The 23,137-nt window shown below is 45.1% G+C and overlaps 2 protein-coding genes across 3 annotated transcripts in view; one reads left to right on the forward strand and one right to left on the reverse strand.

Moving 5' to 3' along the window:
- Positions 1–19,616, forward strand: part of tollip (toll interacting protein) — a 30,035-nt gene extending 10,419 nt beyond the window's left edge. For both annotated transcript variants that reach the window (XM_056278506.1, XM_056278507.1), the window contains 3 exons: positions 17,219–17,371; positions 17,592–17,676; positions 17,764–19,616. In XM_056278506.1, coding sequence (XP_056134481.1) covers positions 17,219–17,371; positions 17,592–17,676; positions 17,764–17,987 — 462 coding nt within the window. In that variant the 3' untranslated portion in view covers positions 17,988–19,616. The remainder of the gene's footprint in view (positions 1–17,218; positions 17,372–17,591; positions 17,677–17,763) is intronic.
- Positions 19,617–20,008: 392 nt separating this feature from the next.
- LOC130111525 (mucin-2-like) overlaps positions 20,009–23,137 on the reverse strand; it is a 168,681-nt gene continuing 165,552 nt past the window's right edge. The window contains exons 48-49 of the mRNA XM_056278748.1: positions 20,407–20,527; positions 20,009–20,300 (exon numbers count right to left, since the gene is read on the reverse strand). Coding sequence (XP_056134723.1) covers positions 20,111–20,300; positions 20,407–20,527 — 311 coding nt within the window. The 3' untranslated portion in view covers positions 20,009–20,110. The remainder of the gene's footprint in view (positions 20,301–20,406; positions 20,528–23,137) is intronic.

Below are 23,137 nucleotides of genomic sequence, written 5' to 3' on the forward strand. Positions count from 1 at the left end.
CAGAGAGCATTAAAACAAAGAAAGAGCTCAGCATGTGGTTGTGATGCTAAACAGAAGGCCTGCTACAAGTTCAGTTATGTTGCTAAATGAAACGTGATTAAAAAATAATAAAAATAAACCAAAAAATGAAAAATATTCATCCATCATCCGAACCGTTTATCCTGCTCTCAGGGTGGCGGGCATGCTGGAGCCTATCCCAGCAGTCAATCAAATCAAACTCCAGGAGTTTGCATGTTCTCCCCGTGTCTGCGTGGGTTTCCTCCCACAGTCCAAACACACGTAGGTCAAACACACATAGGCCAAACACACGTAGGCCAAACACACGCGGGCCAAACACACGTAGGCCAAACACACGTAGGTCAAACACACGCGGGTCAAACACACGTAGGCCAAACACACGCGGGTCAAACACACGCGGGTCAAACACACGTAGGCCAAACACACGTAGGCCAAACACACGTAGGCCAAACACACGTAGGTCAAACACATGGGTAAAACACACGTAGGCCAAACACACGTAGGTCAAACACACGTAGGTCAAACACACATGGGTCAAACACACATATGCCAAACACACGTAGGCCAAACACGTAGGCCAAACACACGTAGGTCAAACACACGGGTCAAACACACATGGGTCAAACACACTTGGGCCAAACACGTAGGCCAAACACACGTAGGCCAAACACACGTAGGTCAAACACACGGGTCAAACACACATGGGTCAAACACACATATGCCAAACACACGTAGGCCAAACACGTAGGCCAAACACACGTAGGTCAAACACACATGGGCCAAACACACGTAGGTCAAACACACATGGGTCAAACATACATGGACCAAACACACGTAGGCCAAACACATGTAGGTCAAACACACATGGGCCAAACACACGTAGCTCAAACACACGGGTCAAACACACATGGGCCAAACACACATGGGTCAAACACACATAGGTCAAACAACACATGAAGGTCAGGTGACTCAACCGTACTAAATTGTCCCTGTGGGTGTGGGGGTGGGGGGGCTGTGATAGCCTGGCGGCCTGTCCAGGGTCTCTCCCCGCCTGCCGCCTAATGACTGCTGGGATAGGCTCCAGCATCCCCTCGACCCTGAGAGCAGGATAAGTGGTTTGGATAATGATGGATGGATGGATGAATGTGTGATCAAATTAAATAAAGCAGTGCATGATTTAAACACCATGCTTATTTTTTGAGGATGAGGCTGCCATATTCGCCATCGATGGCCCTTGTGCGGTTCAGTCGCCACCACCTGCCATACCATTTCTTTTTTCTTCTCCTATTCAGCAAATACATTACATTACAGTCAGTTAGCTGACGCTTTTATCCAAAGCGACTTGCAATAAGTGCATTTAACGTAGGAGATCAGCAGAACTACTAGTCATCAGGGGTCATAAGTGCATCCTCTGTCTAAACAAACATCTAAAAGCAAAACCAGTGCTAAAGTAAAAGCGCAAGAAAGAGGGTTTTTTTTTATAATGAGTGAATACAATAACCGCTAAGAGCAAGTAACAGGGTAGTAGTTCTTGAAGAGGTGAGTTTTCAATCTGTGCCGAAAGATGGGCAGCAATTCCACTGTCTTGACATCAGTGGGGAGTTCATTCCACCACTGTGGGGCCAGGACAGAAAAGAGCCGTGACTGGCAGCAGGGGCCTCTGAGCGATGGGGCAACCAGGCGTCCTGAGCCAGCAGAACGAAGTGGTCGGGTGGGAGTGTAGGGCTTGACCATGGTCTGGAGATAGGAAGGAGCTGTTCCCTTCACTGCCCTGTAGGCTAGCACCAGTCTTAAACTGGATACAAGCAGCTACTGGGAGCCAGTGTAGGGACATGAGAAGGGGACTTGTGTGGGAGAACTTAGGGCGGTTGAACACCAGACGAGCTGTAGCTTTCTGAACAAGCTCCATAGGTCTGATGGCCGATGCCAGGGCGCCAGCAAGGAGGGAGTTGCCGTAGTCCAGCTGGGAGATGACCAGAGCCTGGATGAGCACCTGTGCCGTCTCATCGGTGAGGATTGGGCGAATCCTCCTGATGTTATAGAGGAGAAATCTGCAGGAGTGAGCAACCGATGCAATGTTTGCAGCAAATGACAGTTGGTCGTCCAGGGTCACACCGAGATTCCTCGCAGTCCGAGTCGGCGTCACCACGGTATTGTCAATGGTGATGGCCAGGTCTCGGTGCGGGCAACCTTTCCCCGGGAGGAACATCAGCTCTGTCTTGTCCAGACTGAGCTTCAGGTGGTGTGTCGCCATCCACTCCGAGATGTCAGTCAAGCATGCAGCAATGCGTGTCTCTACTTGTGTGTCAGAGGGAGGGAAGGACAAGATCAGCTGAGTGTCATCGGCATAACAATGGTAAGAGAAGTCATATGAGTGAATAACAGAACCCAGGGATGTCATGTACAGGGAGAATAGGAAAGGACCCAGAACCGAACCTTGTGGAATGCCTGTAGTCAGTCTGCTCCGACACAGATCCCCTCCATGTCACCTGGTAGGAGCGACCCATCAGGTAGGATGCAAACATTGAGAGTGCAGAGCCTGTGACACCAAGTCCCTCGAGGGTAGAGAGGAGGATCTGGTGGTTCACTGTGTCGAATGCAGCTGACAGGTCCAGGAGTATCAGGACAGAGGAGGGAGAGTTTGCTCTCGCAGAGTGCAGTGATTCTGTCACTGCAAGGAGGGCCGTCTCTGTCTTCTGACCCACCCTGAACCCAGACTGGTTGGGGTCCAGCAGGTTGTTCTGGTAGAGGTACAAAGAAAGTTGGTTAAAGACAGCACGTTCAAGAGTTTTGGATAGGAAGGATAGAAGGGAAACCGGTCTGTAGTTTTTGACGTCAGAGGGGTTAAGTGATGGTTTCTTGAGAAGAGGGGCGACTCTAGCAGTCTTGAAGGCAAATGGAAAGCATCCTGCCTGGAGGGAGGTGTTGATGAGGTGGGTTAGAAAGGGAAGGAGTTCAGGTGCTATAGACTGAAGAAGAGGGGAGGGGACCGGGTCAAGGCAGCATGTGGTGGGGCGACTGGATGTGATGAGGTTGAGGACCTTGTCGGAGGAGAGGGGAGCGAGGTGGGATAGGGTGGGACGTGGAGAGATGAGGGAGGGTGCAGAGGGTGGGCTAGTGCAAGGAGTGCTAACCGGGTGGTTAGAAAAGGAGGATCTGACGTCGTTTACCTTCTTGTCAAAGAAGTTAGCGAAGTCATAAGTGAGGAGGGAGGAAGTAGGAGGAGGAGGTGGGGGTTGAAGAAGTGTGGAGAAGGTTTCAGTGTTTCTTAGGATTAGAGGCAGAGGATAGGATTTTAGAGTGATTAGCTAGTGTATTCATAACAACGCCTGCCTGTTTATTTTAAGTCTGTGTAATAACTAGTGTATTCATAACAACGCCTGCCTGTTTATTTTAAGTCTGTGTAATAACTAGTGTATTCATAACAACGCCCACCTGTTTATTTTAAGTCTGTGTCAGTTGCTTGATTGTTCAGTAAATATCTCCAACTTTGTGAGGTCTCACAGCTGAAACGGCAGATCACATCAGTCTTGCTTTCCTTTCCCCGCCCCCCCTCAAAACTGTCTTTGTTTACATGAGGTATAGTAACTATGTTTACATGAGGTACAGTGACTTTGTTTACACGAGGTATAGTAACTTTGTTTACATGCGGCACAGTAACTTTGTTTACATGAGGCACAGTGACTTTGTTTACATGAGGTATAGTAACTTTGTTTACATGCGGCACAGTAACTTTGTTTACATGAGGCACAGTAACTTTGTTTACATGAGGTACAGTAACTTTGTTTACATGAGGTATAGTAACTTTGTTTACATGCGGTACAGTAACTTTGTTTACATGAGGTATAGTAACTTTGTTTACATGAGATATAGTAACTGTTTACATGAGGTACAGTAACTTTGTTTACATGAGGTACAGTAACTTTGTTTACATGAGGTATAGTAACTTTGTTTACAGGCGGTACAGTAACTTTGTTTACATGAGGTACAGTAACGTTGTTTACCCGAGGCACAGTAACTTTGTTTACATGCAGTACAGTAACTTTGTTTACATGAGGTGTAGTAACTTTGTTTACATGCGGCACAGTAACTTTGTTTACATGAGGTACAGTAACGTTGTTTACATGAGGTATAGTAACTTTGTTTACATGCGGTACAGTAACTTTGTTTACATGAGGCACGGTAACTTTGTTTACATGAGGTACAGTAACTTTGTTTACATGAGGCACAGTAACTTTGTTTACATGCGGTACAGCAACTTTGTTTACATGAGGTACAGTAACTTTGTTTACATGAGGTATAGTAACTTTGTTTACATGAGGTATAGTAACTGTTTACATGAGCTATAGTAACTTTGTTTACATGCGGTACAGTAACTTTGTTTACATGAGCTATAGTAACTTTGTTTACATGAGCTATAGTAACTTTGTTTACATGCGGTACAGTAACTTTGTTTACATGAGGTATAGTAACTTTGTTTACATGAGGTATAGTAACTTTGTTTATATGCGGTACAGTAACTTTGTTTACATGAGGTATAGTAACTTTGTTTACATGCGGTACAGTAACTTTGTTTACATGCGGTACAGTAACTTTGTTTACATGAGGCACAGTAACTTTGTTTACATGAGGCACAGTAACTTTGTTTACATGCGGTACAGTAACTTTGTTTACATGAGGTACAGTAACTTTGTTTACATGAGGTATAGTAACTTTGTTTACATGAGGTATAGTAACTGTTTACATGAGGTACAGTAACTTTGTTTACATGCGGTACAGTAACTTTGTTTACATGAGGTATAGTAACTTTGTTTACATGCGGTACAGTAACTTTGTTTACATGAGGTATAGTAACTTTGTTTACATGAGGTATAGTAACTTTGTTTATATGCGGTACAGTAACTTTGTTTACATGAGGTATAGTAACTTTGTTTACATGCGGTACAGTAGCTTTGTTTACATGAGGCACAGTAACTTTGTTTACATGCGGTACAGTAACTTTGTTTACATGAGGTATAGTAACTTTGTTTACATGAGGTACAGTAACTTTGTTTACATGCGGTACAGTAACTTTGTTTACATGAGGTACAGTAACTTTGTTTACATGAGGTATAGTAACTTTGTTTACATGAGGCACAGTAACTTTGTTTACATGCGGTACAGTAACTTTGTTTACATGAGGTATAGTAACTTTGTTTACATGCGGTACAGTAACTTTGTTTACATGAGGTACAGTAACTTTGTTTACATGAGGTATAGTAACTTTGTTTACATGAGGTATAGTAACTTTGTTTACATGAGGTATAGTAACTGTTTACATGAGGTACAGTAACTTGTATACATGAAGTATAGTAACCTTGTTTACATGAGGTACTGTTACTTTTTTTACATGAAGTATGGTAACTTTGTTTACATGAGGTACAGTAACTTGTATACATAAAGTATAGTAACTTTGTTTACATGAGGTACTGTTACTTTGTTTACATGAGGTATAGTAACAGTTGTCACAGAAAAACGGTAAACCAGTAAAAAGCAAATATGTACAAGCCAGAGGAATCCAAAGTGCATTCACCGTGAGTCCTTTTAGAGTTCAAGTAAAATGTGCTTCCTTTAAAATATTGAAGGTCTTTGTAGCTTTTTTGTTCTTCACATATTCTGTTTTTTCCCCAAGGTTCAAGATGAACTTTACTGTCCCACAAGATGGGAGACTTGGCTCAGGCGTTCAGCCATGCTGCAGCAAGATGAACTTTACTGTCCCACAAGGTGGGAGACTTGGCTGGGGCGTTCAGCCATGCTGTAGCAAGATTAACTTTACTGTCCCACAAGGTGGGAGACTTGGCTGGGGCGTTCAGCCATGCTGTAGCAAGATGAACTTTACTGTCCCACAAGGTGGGAGACTTAGCTTGGGCGTTCAGCCATGCTGCAGCAAGATGAACTTTACTGTCCCACAAGGTGGGAGACTTGGCTTGGGCGTTCAGCCATGCTGCAGCAAGATGAACTTTACTGCCCCACAAGGTGGGAGACTTGGCTTGGGCGTTCAGCCATGCTGCAGCAAGATGAACTTTACTGCCCCACAAGGTGGGAGACTTGGCTCAGGCGTTCAGCCATGCTGCAGCAAGATGAACTTTACTGTCCCACAAGGTGGGAGACTTGGCTGGGGCGTTCAGCCATGCTGCAGCAAGATGAACTTTACTGTCCCACAAGGTGAGAGACTTGGCTTGGGCGTTCAGCCATGCTGTAGCAAGATGAACTTTACTGTCCCACAAGGTGGGAGACTTGGCTTGGGCGTTCAGCCATGCTGTAGCAAGATGAACTTTACTGTCCCACAAGGTGGGAGACTTGGCTGGGGCGTTCAGCCATGCTGCAGCAAGATGAACTTTACTGTCCTACAAGGTGGGAGACTTGGCTGGGGCGTTCAGCCATGCTGTAGCAAGATGAACTTTACTGTCCCACAAGGTGGGAGACTTGGCTCAGGCGTTCAGCCATGCTGCAGCAAGATGAACTTTACTGTCCTACAAGGTGGGAGACTTGGCTGGGGCGTTCAGCAATGCTGCAGCAAGCTGAACTTTACTGTCCCACAAGGTGGGAGACTTGGCTTGGGCGTTCAGCCATGCTGCAGCAAGATGAACTTTACTGTCCCACAAGGTGGGAGACTTGGCTTGGGCGTTCAGCCATGCTGCAGCAAGATGAACTTTACTGTCCCACAAGGTGGGAGACTTGGCTGGGGCGTTCAGCCATGCTGCAGCAAGATGAACTTTACTGCCCCACAAGGTGGGAGACTTGGCTGGGGCATTCAGCCATGCTGCAGCAAGATGAACTTTACTGTCCCACAAGGTGGGAGACTTGGCTGGGGCGTTCAACCATTCTGTAGCAAGATTAACTTTACTGTCCCACAAGGTGGGAGACTTGGCTTGGGCGTTCAGCCATGCTGTAGCAAGATGAACTTTACTGTCCCACAAGGTGGGAGACTTGGCTGGGGCGTTCAGCCATGCTGCAGCAAGATGAACTTTACTGTCCCACATGGTGGGAGACTTGGCTTGGGCGTTCAGCCATGCTGCAGCAAGATGAACTTTACTGCCCCACAAGGTGGGAGACTTGGCTTGGGCGTTCAGCCATGCTGTAGCAAGATGAACTTTACTGTCCCACAAGGTGGGAGACTTAGCTTGGGCGTTCAGCCATGCTGCAGCAAGATGAACTTTACTGTCCCACAAGGTGGGAGACTTGGCTGGGGCGTTCAGCCATGCTGCAGCAAGATGAACTTTACTGCCCCACAAGGTGGGAGACTTGGCTGGGGCATTCAGCCATGCTGCAGCAAGATGAACTTTACTGTCCCACAAGGTGGGAGACTTGGCTGGGGCGTTCAACCATTCTGTAGCAAGATTAACTTTACTGTCCCACAAGGTGGGAGACTTGGCTTGGGCGTTCAGCCATGCTGTAGCAAGATGAACTTTACTGTCCCACAAGGTGGGAGACTTGGCTGGGGCGTTCAGCCATGCTGCAGCAAGATGAACTTTACTGTCCCACATGGTGGGAGACTTGGCTTGGGCGTTCAGCCATGCTGCAGCAAGATGAACTTTACTGCCCCACAAGGTGGGAGACTTGGCTTGGGCGTTCAGCCATGCTGTAGCAAGATGAACTTTACTGTCCCACAAGGTGGGAGACTTAGCTTGGGCGTTCAGCCATGCTGCAGCAAGATGAACTTTACTGTCCCACAAGGTGGGAGACTTGGCTGGGGCGTTCAGCCATGCTGTAGCAAGATGAACTTTACTGTCCCACAAGGTGGGAGACTTGGCTCAGGCGTTCAGCCATGCCGCAGCAAGATGAACTTTACTGTCCTACAAGGTGGGAGACTTGGCTGGGGCGTTCAGCCATGCTGCAGCAAGATTAACTTTACTGTCCCACAAGGTGAGAGACTTGGCTTGGGCGTTCAGCCATGCTGCAGCAAGATGAACTTTACTGTCCCACAAGGTGGGAGACTTGGCTTGGGCGTTCAGCCATGCTGCAGCAAGATGAACTTTACTGTCCCACAAGGTGGGAGACTTAGCTCAGGCGTTCAGCCATGCTGCAGCAAGATGAACTTTACTGTCCCACAAGGTGGGAGACTTGGCTGGGGCATTCAGCCATGCTGTAGCAAGATGAACTTTACTGTCCCACAAGGTGGGAGACTTGGCTGGGGCGTTCAGCCATGCTGCAGCAAGATGAACTTTACTGTCTACAAGGTGGGAGACTTGGCTGGGGCGTTCAGCCATGCTGCAGCAAGATGAACTTTACTGTCCCACAAGGTGGGAGACTTGGCTGGGGCGTTCAGCCATGCTGCAGCAAGATGAACTTTACTGTCCCACAAGGTGGGAGACTTGGCTGGGGCGTTCAGCCATGCTGTAGCAAGATGAACTTTACTGTCCCACAAGGTGGGAGACTTGGCTTGGGCGTTCAGCCATGCTGCAGCAAGATGAACTTTACTGTCCCACAAGGTGGGAGACTTGGCTGGGGCGTTCAGCCATGCTGCAGCAAGATGAACTTTACTGTCCCACAAGGTGGGAGACTTGGCTGGGGCGTTCAGCCATGCTGCAGCAAGATGAACTTTACTGCCCCACAAGGTGGGAGACTTGGCTGGGGCGTTCAGCCATGCTGTAGCAAGATGAACTTTACTGTCATGATTTTATTGTGGAAATATACTTTTACTCCTGTGTTTTATTGTTTACATTTTAATTTCTTTATTTTATTATGTCTTTTTACATGTATTTTATATTCATATGTGTCACTTATTTTATATTGTATTTTAAGCTTGTGCAGCACTTTGGTTCAACTGTGGTTGTTTTAAATGTGCTATATAAATAAACTTGACTTGACTTGACTTAACACAGGGATAAATGAATTTTTAAATCTACTGAATCTGCAACAAGGGACTCTGAAGCTCCTCCAGAAGACAGTAGCTGGTACTCAGTGTGCGGGACATGGGATGGGTAAACTATCGTATTGGTTTAGCCCCCCACCCCCAGCCCAAACTCAAAGAGGTTATGTGAAAGCAAAAGCAGTATAGTCCATCACTGATGAGAAATATTTGAGACACACGCATGCACTGACAGACATACTCAAGTTTGTCTCCAAATGCACACTCAGAGGCACACATGAACGCTGTGGTAGTATCCTGCTGCTGGTCTTCAGAGAAATCTGTAGCCACAGCAAGGCCGACCTGAGCCACCTTCTTGTCCTTGGCAACAGGGCCCATATTGGTGCCGGCCAGGCCCATCCGGTACTTTTCTGTGCGGACCTGGTAGTCCATTACCGTCTCCCCATCCTGCACTAGCAGGTACTCCTCATCATCTTCATCATCCTCGCTTTCCTCTTCAGACTCTTCATCCTCGCCCTCACCTTTTGCCTCATCCTCTTCTTCTTCATTGTCCTTTGACTCTTCCAGCCACTCCTGTGTTTCTTCCGACTCCATGGGTGCATCTTCCGCTGCCGTCTCGTCCTCCTCTCCTTCTCGCTCCACCATTTCCTCTCTGTCATCGTCTTCCCTTGCACCATTCCCCTCTGCTCCCACCTCTTCGCCTCCGCTTCCTTCTCCTTCTCTATGCCGCTCCTCCTCTTCTCTCTCAATTACTCTCCACTCGTCACACTCCCTCGCGTAGTGTCCCCTCTTACCACATTTAAAGCAAATAAACTCAGGGCACTCACTAAAAATGTGCCCAGGTTTAACACAGAGTCTGCACACACGAACTTGTCTGTCATGAATAACTCTAAAATGTTCTGCACCTCTAAGAGTTTCACATTTTATGGAGCAGGAGAGGGACCTGGTCATTGAAACGTACTTTTACGAATCTCGTTCCTTCAGCTATTTCTGTTCAAGGCCACATGCATTGGTTAATTGGCGATGACGCCTTCATTCCCCGTTCTTCCAGCTTTGCCAGTATCTTTCAGTCCTCCAAATTGACAGGCAGGTTGATGAAGGACACAACCATGTCATTGTTTGTGGTGTCTCTAGTGTGACTCATCGCCCCTTTCACTCGCACGCTGTCCATCAATTTGGATTTCCCCCCGCATCCTTTAATGCGACTTCAAAGGTCTTCTGTCCTCTTACTCTTCAGCCAACCCCCTCTCTAAGTCAAAGTCAAAGTGTCTGTATTGTCCCTTACAGGGAAATTAGTTTGCAGCCAGTATAGTAAAACTCACACAAAGACAAAACATACAACACCAAGGCAGAATTGACAACAGGACATAGTGGCAGGCATGAAAATCACTCACCTTTCGGCGAAATTCGCCGTTTTGAATCCAAAATAGGTGACATACGTGAATCGTGTAGATCCGATGAAAAAATATTTTGGGGGGGGGGGGTGTATGGACCGGACATGGAGTTATACACGAGAGCGCGGAGCCATGGTGAACTGGCCTATCGAATTCGAATTCGGCTTTTTCATTGACAAAAATATTCCCCCTGCGAGCGCGAGGGGCCTCGCATCACCAGTCTTGTACCGCTACCCGATTGGTTCGTGAAGTGCGAGTGCTTGTGCTGACCAAAGTGATTGATGGAGCAGCGCACGGGGCTGAGCATTCCATGGGACTGAGGGAAGACGACTCTTTGGACTAACGTTAGCTGACTGATGCCTGCCTGACTGAATTTGGTGAGCGTTTCAATCATTTCAGTATTTTCTGATGTATAACGTTACTCAGGAGCTCTGTTGACATAGCCTAGCCCTACATGATTTCAGGTAGGTAATCTATCACTAGCTAGAGATTTAATAAAGAATCCACGTGTCATCGACGCATACGTTAGTTATATTCCACACAGACAGGTGGAGAGATTTGTGTCTTGTGGAAAATTGTTAGCTAGCTAGCTAGTTAGTAGGGTAACGTTAGCTAACGTTAGCTTACACCGTATACGCAGCAGACTAGGTTGTATAGCTAACGTTATCCCACAAAAAGAAACACGATGAATTTTAACTGTTGGCTGATTCTCAAAATCTGTAAAACCCATTTCAGGACGTGTGGACTGAGTAACTGGTGCGGTGGGAGGCTGAGGTAATGTTAACGCTAGCTAGCTAATGTTAGCTAGCTTTTTGTGTTCTAAGTTAGCTAACTCACATTGTAGAATCTGAGTTAACAAATTAGCTAACGCTACGTTAGCGAACGTTAACAATATCATAATTTCACTGTCCTACGTGTATGTGTCACAGAACAGGCTTATATCAAAGAACTGGACTGTAACCATCAATTTATGAGTGGCGCAAGCCTGGGGGCTCTCTAGTGCCTGGCTGTTCCAGGATCACGCTAAAGCGCATGCGAGCGTAGCGAAATACATCGTGTAACTTTACTACATTCACAGAATTATGTTGAGTAATGTTAGTCAGTGGAAGGGGCGACATGTTACTTATTAACCTACTATATTGTAACTGTAAATACCGGATACCTTTTAATCTGAAATCCAACTATGTATGTAGGCCTAACATTGTGTGTAAAGCAATTTTCAATTTTACTCCGTGGGTTAGGGTAACGTTAGGCCTATAGTCTAAGTTACTTATCTGAACTTGTGAAACACTCATTTACACATCTGATTTCAAGTGGACAGATATCTGTATAACATGTAACGTCAGATCCAAGTGTGAACAACCACCACTTATCAATTAAGCTAGAAGTTAACCCTACTAACGTTAACATTGTTTTTCCAGAATGAGTGTGTTAGGAGAGAAAGATGCTCTTCTTGTAAAACAAGTGGATGCAGGCATCAAATGCAGCTGGAATTGGTCGTGGCTTAAACTAGAAGGGAAAATAAGAGTGAAAGAACAAGAGCTCTCATTCCATCTGTCAGATGTCTTCCGGAAGATAAATAAACAAGGATTCGCACGGTGCATTCTCTGCCAAGAAGATATAAACTACACCCATACACATGTTGTTAGTATTCCTATCTTGTTCTGTCACTAGTACCCTCTATTAAAGCTGCGCTCTTGCACATTTCATGAGAGAAGTTGTCAGTCTCGTTTCTTATATAGCATAATGTGAACATATACATACTGTCTTGTAATTATGCTTGATTTTTCTCTCAAAGTGCACCAGATTGATGCATTTAAATATAAAATGTTCAAAATTTTCTTCCGGGGGGAGCATGCCCTCGGACCCCCCTAGAGGGTCGTATCCTTCTCACCTTTTTCACCCCTGACCCGTTTTCATGCCTGAGTGGGCACGGAGAACCAAAGGGGTTCAAATATACAGACCAAGGAAACAAGCTAAATGCAGACAACAGATGCATACTATCTACTATTTAATAATTGGATTGCAGTGGGGACAAAGGAAGCCTCCTATCTCTTAGTGCTAGTACAGGGCATCCTCAACCGAAGACCTGAAGGTAACACCTCAAACTCTAGCCGAAGGGGGGGACCTTGACACTCCAGAAGGGAAGTAGCCTTTCTGAACACCTTCCTATTATGAAGGTCAGTAAGCTGGGCTTGGCTTCTCCCTGAAATCTTACCAGCCCATTTGATGAGTCTATCAAGCCTTTTTTATTGGCCAGAGTCAAGTTACCAACCCAAGCAACAATACAGTACATTAAACTGTTTCAGTAAAACTTGTATAAAAGAGAGTCATCATCTGGGAGGAGACATTACATGTCCACATTTTCCTCAGGAAAACAAGTCTTTCTTGGACCTTCTTTGATGTGGATTTATGCTCTTTCTTCACCTCCTTTAATAGTTCCATCATGACAACTCTTTCACTTCCCTCCACTACCACTGTCAACTCCTTGCCGTATTTCTCTCTCCTTTCTCCGCGTTCTTCTTCACTGTTTGTCGTTCGCTGTCTGTTCGCTCGTTTGTTCCATGTCCTCTTGCGTTGTCGTTTTCCTTTTGTCGTTCTTTTTTTTCCCTTCTGTTCGTCTCTTCACTTTTCACGTCTTTATCGTTCTTTTTGTTCGTGTTTTTAATGTTCGTTGTTTGTTCCTTACCATTGTTCATGGCCATGATTCCCAGCCGAAAAAAACACACACAAAGTCTTGCTTTCGTGAAGGGCAGCTAGAAGGAAGTCTGTTCTGTGAAAGGCAGTATTATGTCATTGCTGGAGTTTGCTAGAAGCCTTGTGACAAAGTGGAGCCCTTATGGAAGATGGTGTGGTCTAATGAGGCTTAAGTAGGGCTCTTTGGCCTGAAAGCAAAGCACTACATTTGGTGCACTTCAAACAGCCAACACCCAGGTAACACCATTCCTACCATCAAGCATGGTGGAGGCAGCCTCATGCTATGGCAGTGGTTCTCAAACTGTTTCTGTCATGCCTCCCTTTGGAGGAAGAAACATTTTCATGCCCCCCGCCCCAACAAAATGGTGACAAAATGGACCAAGTTTAACTTTATTTAAATAGCATCAAGATCATGAATATTCCTTTCACTTTTCTTTCAGTAATTTCTGTTGTGAAAATAACTAAAGTTCCACTTCAACTTTATCAATGCTATTTTTGTGACGTTTGTCACTAGATTGCTCCATCAGTCTGTGTGCTTTTTCAAAACAGAAAAACGAAATAAGATTTAAAAACCACTTTGCTAGGACAATAACAATAAATTTCAATCTGCAAAAAAAGAACAAATGCAGATATTTGGGAAGAACGATGAGCAAGTCAGTTTGTGAGAGCTCAAGTCTTATCACTGCATTAGTGCTGCAATGAGCCTGTTTTTCACTGCACATCTTTTCAAAACGGGGTTGCAGGCTTGATACCGCCACTCTCAAGTCATGCTCCATGTTGAGCTTAGATCTGTACTTTAAGTGAGGCAACAGCAGAAAAGCCTATCTCACAGAGACAGGATGTGGCGAAGAGAAGCAGAATGCCCACATCCTTCTGTCCTATGAGTGGATACTCCCTCTCCACACCAAGCCAGAATTCACTCAGTGTCTGAGCTGTAAAGCTCAGCCTCAGGGTGGAGTCAGATGACATCTCCACGAACTGGTCCTCTTCAGCAGAGCTGAAATCAGCAGGTGCTGCTGCATTGACTGGATCTGCCAGCCAGTCATACTGAGCACTGTTGTTTGGGAAGTATTTTGGAAAGAATCCTCTCAGGGGAGAGATGTGCTCCTTAAGACATAAAATCACTGTGGTGGCTCCCGAATCACTGGTTTCAACAAATTCACTCAGATTCTCAAAGAAATCAGTATTTACTTGATCAAGTCGCCTACCCCACATCTCAAGCTTTCGAGTGAATGCACTGATCTTGTCTGCCAGGTGAGAGAGGTGCTTGTCTCTGCCTTGAAGCTGAAGATTTAATTAATTCAGCTTTCCAAATATATCGCTGAGATAGGCCAGTTTCATCAGAAACTGTTCATCACTAAACTTGCTTGCAACTTCATGCATACGCTCCTCTTCCAGAAACACCTGAATTTCCTCTCTGAGCTCAAACACTTGTGACAACACTTTACCTCGTGAGAGCCACCTAGCCTCACTGTGAAATACCACAGCTGAATGCTCAGCTCCCATCTCCTCACAAAGTGCGGAGAACAGCCGCACTCTCAGGGGTCTTGTTTTGATGAAATTGACCACGCTAACAACATGGGTCACAACCTGGTTTAGGTCAGGGCTAATCTGTCTTGATGCTAGCGCTTCTCTGTGTATGACAGTGCGTCCATTGCGCATTTGGCGAGACCCTCTTGATTAGTGCCTGCAATCCCTTCGTTTTCCCTGCCATGTCTGTCCACCATCCATGCAAACGCCCACACAGTTCTCCCGTTTCAGCCCATGTTGTGTGAGGTACCAGTCCAGATTGTGTCAGGTACCAGTCCAGAAGCCTGAAGAGCTCATCAGCTGTCGCTCTACTTGGTACGTACTTGCACAACAGCAAATCCTCATACAGTGACTCTGACGTGACAAAGCGAACATAAGCAGTAAACAAGCAGTCTTTATTGCTGTCAGTAGCCTCGTCCACTTGTCAGGCCAGATGTTTGTCTTTCAGTTTTTCAGTGAGTTGTTCTTCAAGGTCATTTGAAATGTTGCATAATCGTCTTGCAGCTGCATCACTGGACAGAGGGACAGCCTTCAATTTTGCAGCGCTTGTCTCATCAAACATAGGTGACACCATATGTAAAGCCACGGGAAGTATGAGCTCCTCTGCTGTTGTGTGTGGTTTCTTGCACTGGGCAGTTGTGTGTGAGACTTTGTGTGATGCCATCAGTGCTTTGCTGTTCACTGATGCAGCTTCTACAAAGCAGCGTCCCCGCTGACGGTCTGCACAAAGTCTTCTCTGGAAGAACTCGAGTGGCTTATTGACATGACTGGGGTGTAATGTCTCTAAGTGTCTTCTTCATGTGTTTGGTCTCGTACTACCAGCTGCCAGAGTTTTCAGACATAAAATACACACTGGTCTGTCCTCCTCTCCCACCACATTCACTGTAAACACGAGAGCAAGACAGGCTTTGTCATATTTTCTTAACTTGGTTTTTGGTTCATGACTGTCAGCTAAGCACTTTGTCTTGTTTGTGTCGGAAGCATTGCCTGTCTGTCTTTTCGTCCCTGTCAAATATCTCCATCCTGTCTACCCACACACTCTGTCTCATGAAAGCACGTTTTGTTGACTTCCACTGCGAAAAAGATTCCCACATCAAAACAGTAGTTCCGCACTACATTCCCCCCAGTAATGCATGCCCCCCCCGTCATGCCTCTGTGCCCCTCGGGGGGGGGGCACACACTTTGAGAAATGCTGTGCTGTTTGGTGTAATGGAAAAATACAAGCTGATACAGGTTGTGCTGTAACCTTTGTACTGAGACAAATGGAGCCAGTTGTTTCTAGTTACACGTCACCTACTGCTCACGTTTTTACATATGACTTGTGTTTTGCCTACAACTGACTCTTCCCCTGCTGTCAGCCCGTCCTCGGTGCTAAGACACTGGCTGCTTTCTCCATGTTTACCTTAGTCTAGAAGTGTTCTTTCCCACAACAAAGATGGCTGGTACGAGGCCTTCCTATGGCAGAAGAGGGAGTAGCTTGCACCTGCAGATGGGGGGGGGGGCTGCTGTATTTGTCTGGTGTCAGCAGAAAACCACATTCCATCCTGATACGCAAGTTGTTGGTCTCCTATATAAAAAAAAAATCATGTATCTAATGCTCTGGGCCCTTTCTGGCCTTGGAGAGACTGAGACCATGTACGTGCAATTTTCTGTGAATTAAACTTCCTCAGAGAGACAAGACTGACTATTTTCTTTTTATCACCAAGTTGGCCACCACAGGGGTTACACAGTAGGAGGCACTGAAAAGCTTGTTGAATGGAGTCAAATACAGGAAAAGTCTTGAGGTGAACCTGTTTCATTCTGCAAGAGATCTCCATTTAGGGCAAAGAGTCATGTTCTAGCAGGACATTGACCCAAAGCACACAGCAAGAACTGCTTAGCACTGGCTTAACAGAAGAAAGTTAACATAATGGAATGGCCTAGCCAAAGGCCGTATCCAGACTAACATGGGTAATGCTGAAAAACTCCTCTTCATTCCTCCTTAATGGCCTTCCATTCACACTAAGCACACATTCTGACCATCACACATTCTCCAAAGTGACAGATTTAAAACCTCCGTCTCACATTGTAGTATGGACGGGGGAAGTGGAGCTTTCGATAACGCTTAAATGTGATTGTCATGTGATGTCAGGTGTATGAGAGTAGCCTCTGTTGGTCTGTCTGTGCCCAGTACAACACACTCAAGCGAGTGCTGTTGCTTTGGTGTTTCAATGTGGATGCAAACGTTTTTAGAAAAGCTCTGAAAACACAAGCATGTCTGGCAAACTTTCGACCTGTTTTGACATGAAAAAGACATTTTTCAATTTATGCAGTTAAACGTTTATGGCCCAAGACTTGGGAGTTGGAACAAATGTAAATGGAGTGATGAGTATATACTGCAATCTAACCTTGCAACGCTCAGACAGACCTGACGAGACACAACTGCAAACTCTGGCAAATGCCTGCCTGCAAACCTTTGACTCGTGAGAGGAATACTTTTGTACATGAGATGTCTTTCATTTTTCAAAAACAAGTGATTTTTCCTGCACCAGTGTGTTAAATTTGCTGTTAGTGAAGGGAGGAAAAAGATTCTTCACAGGCCTTAAAGTTCGGCGGTTTAACAAGAACAATGTGAAAATGTTGAAGGGGGTTGAATATTCTCCAAAGGGAGTGAATGAGTATTGTGCTTGTGATGGGTATTTATCCTTCTTTGTGTACATAATACTTTTTTACTACCCTGTTAATGCAGAGGGCGTTCTCCATGGATGACAGGATAGCGTGGACCCATGTTACCATCCCTGAAGGCCTTAGAGAGGGCCGAGTTGTGGATGAGTGGTTCAGCCTGAGCGGCAGACAAGGAGACGACAAGGAGGGCATGATCAACCTGGTGATGTCCTTCGCTGTGAGTCAACACTGTCTGTTGGCGGTGTTATCCATTACTGTACAGACAGTTGGCCCATGGAGCTTCTCTCCATCATGGACCTCTGTAGTGCTGTAGCACTTATAAGTTCTTTGCTAGTATGGTTGTGCAAAACATAAAATCTACTCTGCACTTTAAATGTAGCCTTCATCTTTGTCTTTCTTGTTGTTTTCATTCATTCGGGTTCCATCCATCCGTCCAGTCTGTGCCGGCAGGAATGATGGCTCAGCCAGTTGTCCTCATGCCTTCTGTATACCAACAAGGGGTGGGATATGTGCCCATCACAGGTGAGAGGAATCAAATATACAACCACACTCTTTCCACATGTATTCATACACCAGACCCAAATGTGCTTAACCTCCCTCTCTCCTCAGGAATGCCTGCTGTGTACAACCAAGCCATGGTGCCCATGGGTGTGCCAGGGACTGTACCAGCAGGGGGAAGCCAAGGCCCGGTGTGCACTGAGGAGGACCTGAAGGCCCTGCAGGACATGTTTCCCAATGTGGACAGGGAGGTGGTTCGTACCGTGCTGGAAGCCCAACAAGGCAACAAGGATGCTGCTATCAACTCTCTACTACAAATGGCTGAGGAGCTCTAACTGCAGGACACAAACTACAAACTGAACCACACCAACAAATACATGCATATGTATGCAGTCACTCACACAAATAAAAAAGAAAGTACATATGCACAACTGGCACCACGGCACTAACCCACCTCTCGTGTGCCCGTCTTTGTCCTGCAGCCTGGTCAGTTAGTCACAGCCACATATGTGCTCTTGCTGAGCATCTAGCTAGTGCCCAACCAGGACATTATGTTCTTCCCAGTTCTTCCTTATCCTGATGAGGAAAGTGAGCCATTGTCTGATCCAAATCTCTTCCACACTCGACTGCTTCACACGGGGCTAGCTGTGAGATGTGGCGCTGGCTTCCCCAGAGCACCGTAACACTGCGTTAACCTGGCTCATTGCAAGGCCAATGATTAAGGTGACTTGAGTGGCAGATATATTTGGCGAAAGCCCCTCATCGAGTCCTAGTGTTTTTGGTGTCTTATCTTGTAAAGACAGTTTAGAGTTGCCATCACTTTCCTCTGATATGGATTTTTATGACTTACTAATATTTCAAACTTTCTTCATGTCGTTTTTTTCAGGCGAAGTGCATCCGCAGTGTTTGCGTTCTTATTGGAGTTCATTGTACATGGAAGATTGATCTTAACTTTGTGTAATAAACCAGAAACTGTAGAAGACGTTGTAAGTAAGCGGCTTCAAGACATGACATTTTAAAGTAAACTGTCCTCTGCACGTTTGCATGTGTTGACCTGTTTGATAAACATCTGTTTAAAGACAAGTCACTATGTCCAGCAGTTGATAAGTTGTTAGGGACTTGATAACATACGTAGGTCTTCACAAGGTTAGAGGTGAAAACGGGACAGCAGTTAATGACCAGCTGAAGCATAGTGACGTCTGCCTTGTTTATAGACATTACATTCTTTACTTCGTACCCCTTTACTAGCCAACGCTGAACTTAGTGACCTGTCGTTTTCAAATAACATTAACAGATTTGGGATGTATAAGTGCTCTGGTGAGCAGTGTTCCGTGTTGAAGCACCCGAGTAGTGTGCAGTGCAAAGTGGATCTCTTCATTATAGCATGAGAGGGTCACGTCAGTATCCAAGACAAAGATGTTAGGAGTCCATAACAACTTTTATGTACACTTATGCTGACCAAGAACATTCGAGTTAAGACTGCAACTGACCAGTCGGCTCTCATTTTACTGGAACGTCTCTTTCATGTCCACCCTTTCTTCTAGTTCAGCATTCCAGTCAGATCGTGTGTGTGAGCTACTGAATGTTGCTGTCTGCCAAAGGTTTGATTCTGCCACTGTATTATTATTATAGCTGATGCTTTATTCTGTTGTAAAGTAAAGATGTGCTGTTTCCCCCACGCCGGATCCTGTACTCTTCATACAAACCATTTGAAGATGAACTCGAGCTTTTCAGATTCCTTGTCTGTGTGGGGCATACTACTGTGTTGTGTATAAACAATTGTGAACTTTAGATGACCTAAATATTGTGCCGTGACTATAAATCCCAGTCCGCTAGCAGAGTTTTAGTGCTTGTGCATCAACATCCCTGAACTAACCCGATTCTGTTAAGCACAGTTGCACGTGGGAGCTTATGTCTTTCTCCAAATACAGAACTGAATGGCCCTGATTAAACGTCGTTGAAGTTCAAGCCAAATTAGCTTCGTCATTTCTTAGCACTTTTATTGTTGGACCACAAGTTGGGCATCTGCACTCATTTTTCTTCATAGACTTGTGGCGCTGCCTGTAAAGGGACAACAATCCAACCCTGATGTTTTGCCCATGGAGATCTGCACCTTGTTTCTGTGAAACGTCTACAAGCTGCAACAGTGTTGGCTTGGACTGTTCAGAGGAGCTGTGGTGATGATGAGCTCCCGCCTTCCTGCAGTACCACTTGGGTTCTTCTGTTCACGCCAAACGGGATGATGAAAACACACATCGCTCTGTCGTCTCGGTGCTGCCAGCACATGTAGGAGCAGCAAGAACACACCAGCACAAAGGGGGATGTTGCATGAAGGCGTTTATTTAGTGCGACGGACGACCAAGAGACGCTAAACTACAGAACATATGCACCCCGGCTGCCTCGTCCGTTCCACGGCACAAAGGCCTCATCAGGCCAGTCTGCGGCGGCGGCGGCAGGCTCAAGGTCTGGCGCTCGGCGTCAGAGCGGGAAGGCACTCGGCTACACGGCAGCTGCAGGAGTGTGCTGTGATGAAGGTGTGTTGGATTTTGGAGCCGTCCGCACAGCTGAGCTCCACCTCCCTCTGGCTGGTGGTCAGCTCCTGACAACACTCGCACTTATGCACCATCATGTTGGCTGCGGCCGAGTACCTGCTCACACACAAGCACAGGAGACGCACGGTTGGCTCAGCTCAGTGTGTCCTTCTAACTAGCATTTGACTGGTGATGACAGAGCGGGTACGAGTAGTGGACTCACATGGACGAGCTTCCGCAGTGTCCAGCGCAGAAGGACACGTTGACCGGCAGAGGACTCTTGCATTCATTCAACTCAATCACCGTCAGCTTGCTCTGGACGTGGCACACACTACGCAGGGTACCTGCAAACACGCACAACACAAGGCCGCCGCCGCCGCTGATGTGTGTGTGTCACACAACTTTCCATCGTTATAACACACCGTTACAGCTCTGCTCTGGTAGTTACACACGTCTGTACTGCCTGCTTCCAGCAGCGCACACACACATATATATACATACTACTCAGGAAGCACGTATGTATATATGTATGTGTGTGTGCTTCATGACTAGTATGTATATATGTCATGAAGCACACACACACACACACACACACACACACACATATACATACTAGTCATGAAGCACACATACATATATATATATACATACTAGTCATGAAGCACACAAACACACACACACACACATATATATATATATACATACTAGTCATGAAGCACACACACACACATAAGCACACACACACATATATATACATACTACTCAGGAAGCACGTATGTATATATGTATGTGTGTGTGCTTCATGACATATATACATACTAGTCATCAAGCACACACACACACACACACATATACATACTAGTCATGAAGCACACAAACACACACACACACACACATATATATATATATACATACTAGTCATGAAGCACACACACACATAAGCACACACACACATATATATACATACTACTCAGGAAGCACGTATGTATATATGTATGTGTGTGTGCTTCATGACATATATACATACTAGTCATCAAGCACACACACATATATACACACGTGCTTCCTGAGTAGTATGTATATATACGTCATGAAGCACACATACATATATATATAAACATACTAGTCATGAAGCACACACACACATATATACATACTAGTCATGAAGCACACACACACATATATACATACTAGTCATGAAGCACACACACACACACACATATATACATACTAGTCATGAAGCACACACACATATATACATACTAGTCATGAAGCACACACACACACATATATATATATATATATATATATATATACATACTAGTCATGAAGCACACAAACACACACACACATATATATATATATATATATATATACATACTAGTCATGAAGCACACACACACACACACATATATATATATACATACTAGACATGAAGCACACACACACATATATACATACTAGTCATGAAGCACCCACACACACACACACACATATATATACATACTAGTCATGAAGCACACACACATATATACATACTAGTCATGAAGCACACACACATACATATATATATATATATATACATACCAGTCATGAAGCACACACACACACATATATACATACTAGTCATGAAGCACACACACACACACACACACACACATATATATATATATATATATACATACATACATACTAGTCATGAAGCACACACCCACATATATATAAACATACTAGTCATGAAGCACACACACACATATACATACTAGTCATGAAGCACACACACACATATATACATACTAGTCATGAAGCACACACACACACACACACATATACATACTAGTCATGAAGCACACACACATATATACATACTAGTCATGAAGCACACACACACATATATATATATATATACTAGTCATGAAGCACACACACACACACTAGTCATGAAGCACACACACACATATATACATACTAGTCATGAAGCACACACACATATATACATTCTAGTCATGAAGCACACACACACATATATATATACATACTAGTCATGAAGCACACACATTTACATATACATATATACATACTAGTCATGAAGCACACATACTAGTCATGAAGCGCACACACACACACACACACATATATATATACTTACTAGTCATGAAGCGCACACATACAGTGCATCCGGAAAGTCTTCACACCCCTTCACTTTCCCCACATGTTGTTATGTTACAGCCTTATTCCAAAATGGATTAAACTCCTTTTTATCTCATTAATCTACACACAATACCCCATAATGACAAAGTGGAAAAGGTTTTGTAGAAATTTTTGCAAATTTATTAAAAATAAAAAACTGAAATATTGCATGTACATAAGTATTGACACCCTTTGCTATGACACTCAAAATTGAGCTCAGGTTCATCCTTGTTTCCACTGATCATCCTTGAGATGTTTCTACATCTTGATTGGAGTCCACCTCTAGTAAATTCAATGGATGGGACATGATTTGGAAAGGCACACACCTGTCTATATAAGGTCCCACTGTTGACAGTGCATGTCAGAGCAGAAACCAGGCCATGAAGTCAAAGGAATTGTCTGTGGACCTCCGAGACAGGATTGTATCGAGGCACAGATCTGGGGAAGGGTACAAAAACGTTTCTACAGCTTTGAAGGTCCCGAAGAGCACAGTGGTCTCCATCATTCGTAAATGGAAGAAGTTTGGATCCACCAGGACTCTTCCTAGAGCTGGCCACCCAGCCAAACTGAGCAATCGGGGGAGAAGGGCCTTGGTCAGGGAGGTGACCAAGAACCCCATGGTCACTCTGACAGAGCTCCAGCGTTCCTCTGTGGAGATGGGAGAACCTTCCAGAAGGACAACCATCTCTGCAGCACTCCACCAATCAGGCCTTTATGGTAGAGTGGCCAGACGGAAGCCTCTGCTCAGTAAAAGGCACATGACA

This window comes from Lampris incognitus, chromosome 4 (assembly GCF_029633865.1).
Source record: "Lampris incognitus isolate fLamInc1 chromosome 4, fLamInc1.hap2, whole genome shotgun sequence".
NCBI lineage: Eukaryota > Metazoa > Chordata > Actinopteri > Lampriformes > Lampridae > Lampris > Lampris incognitus.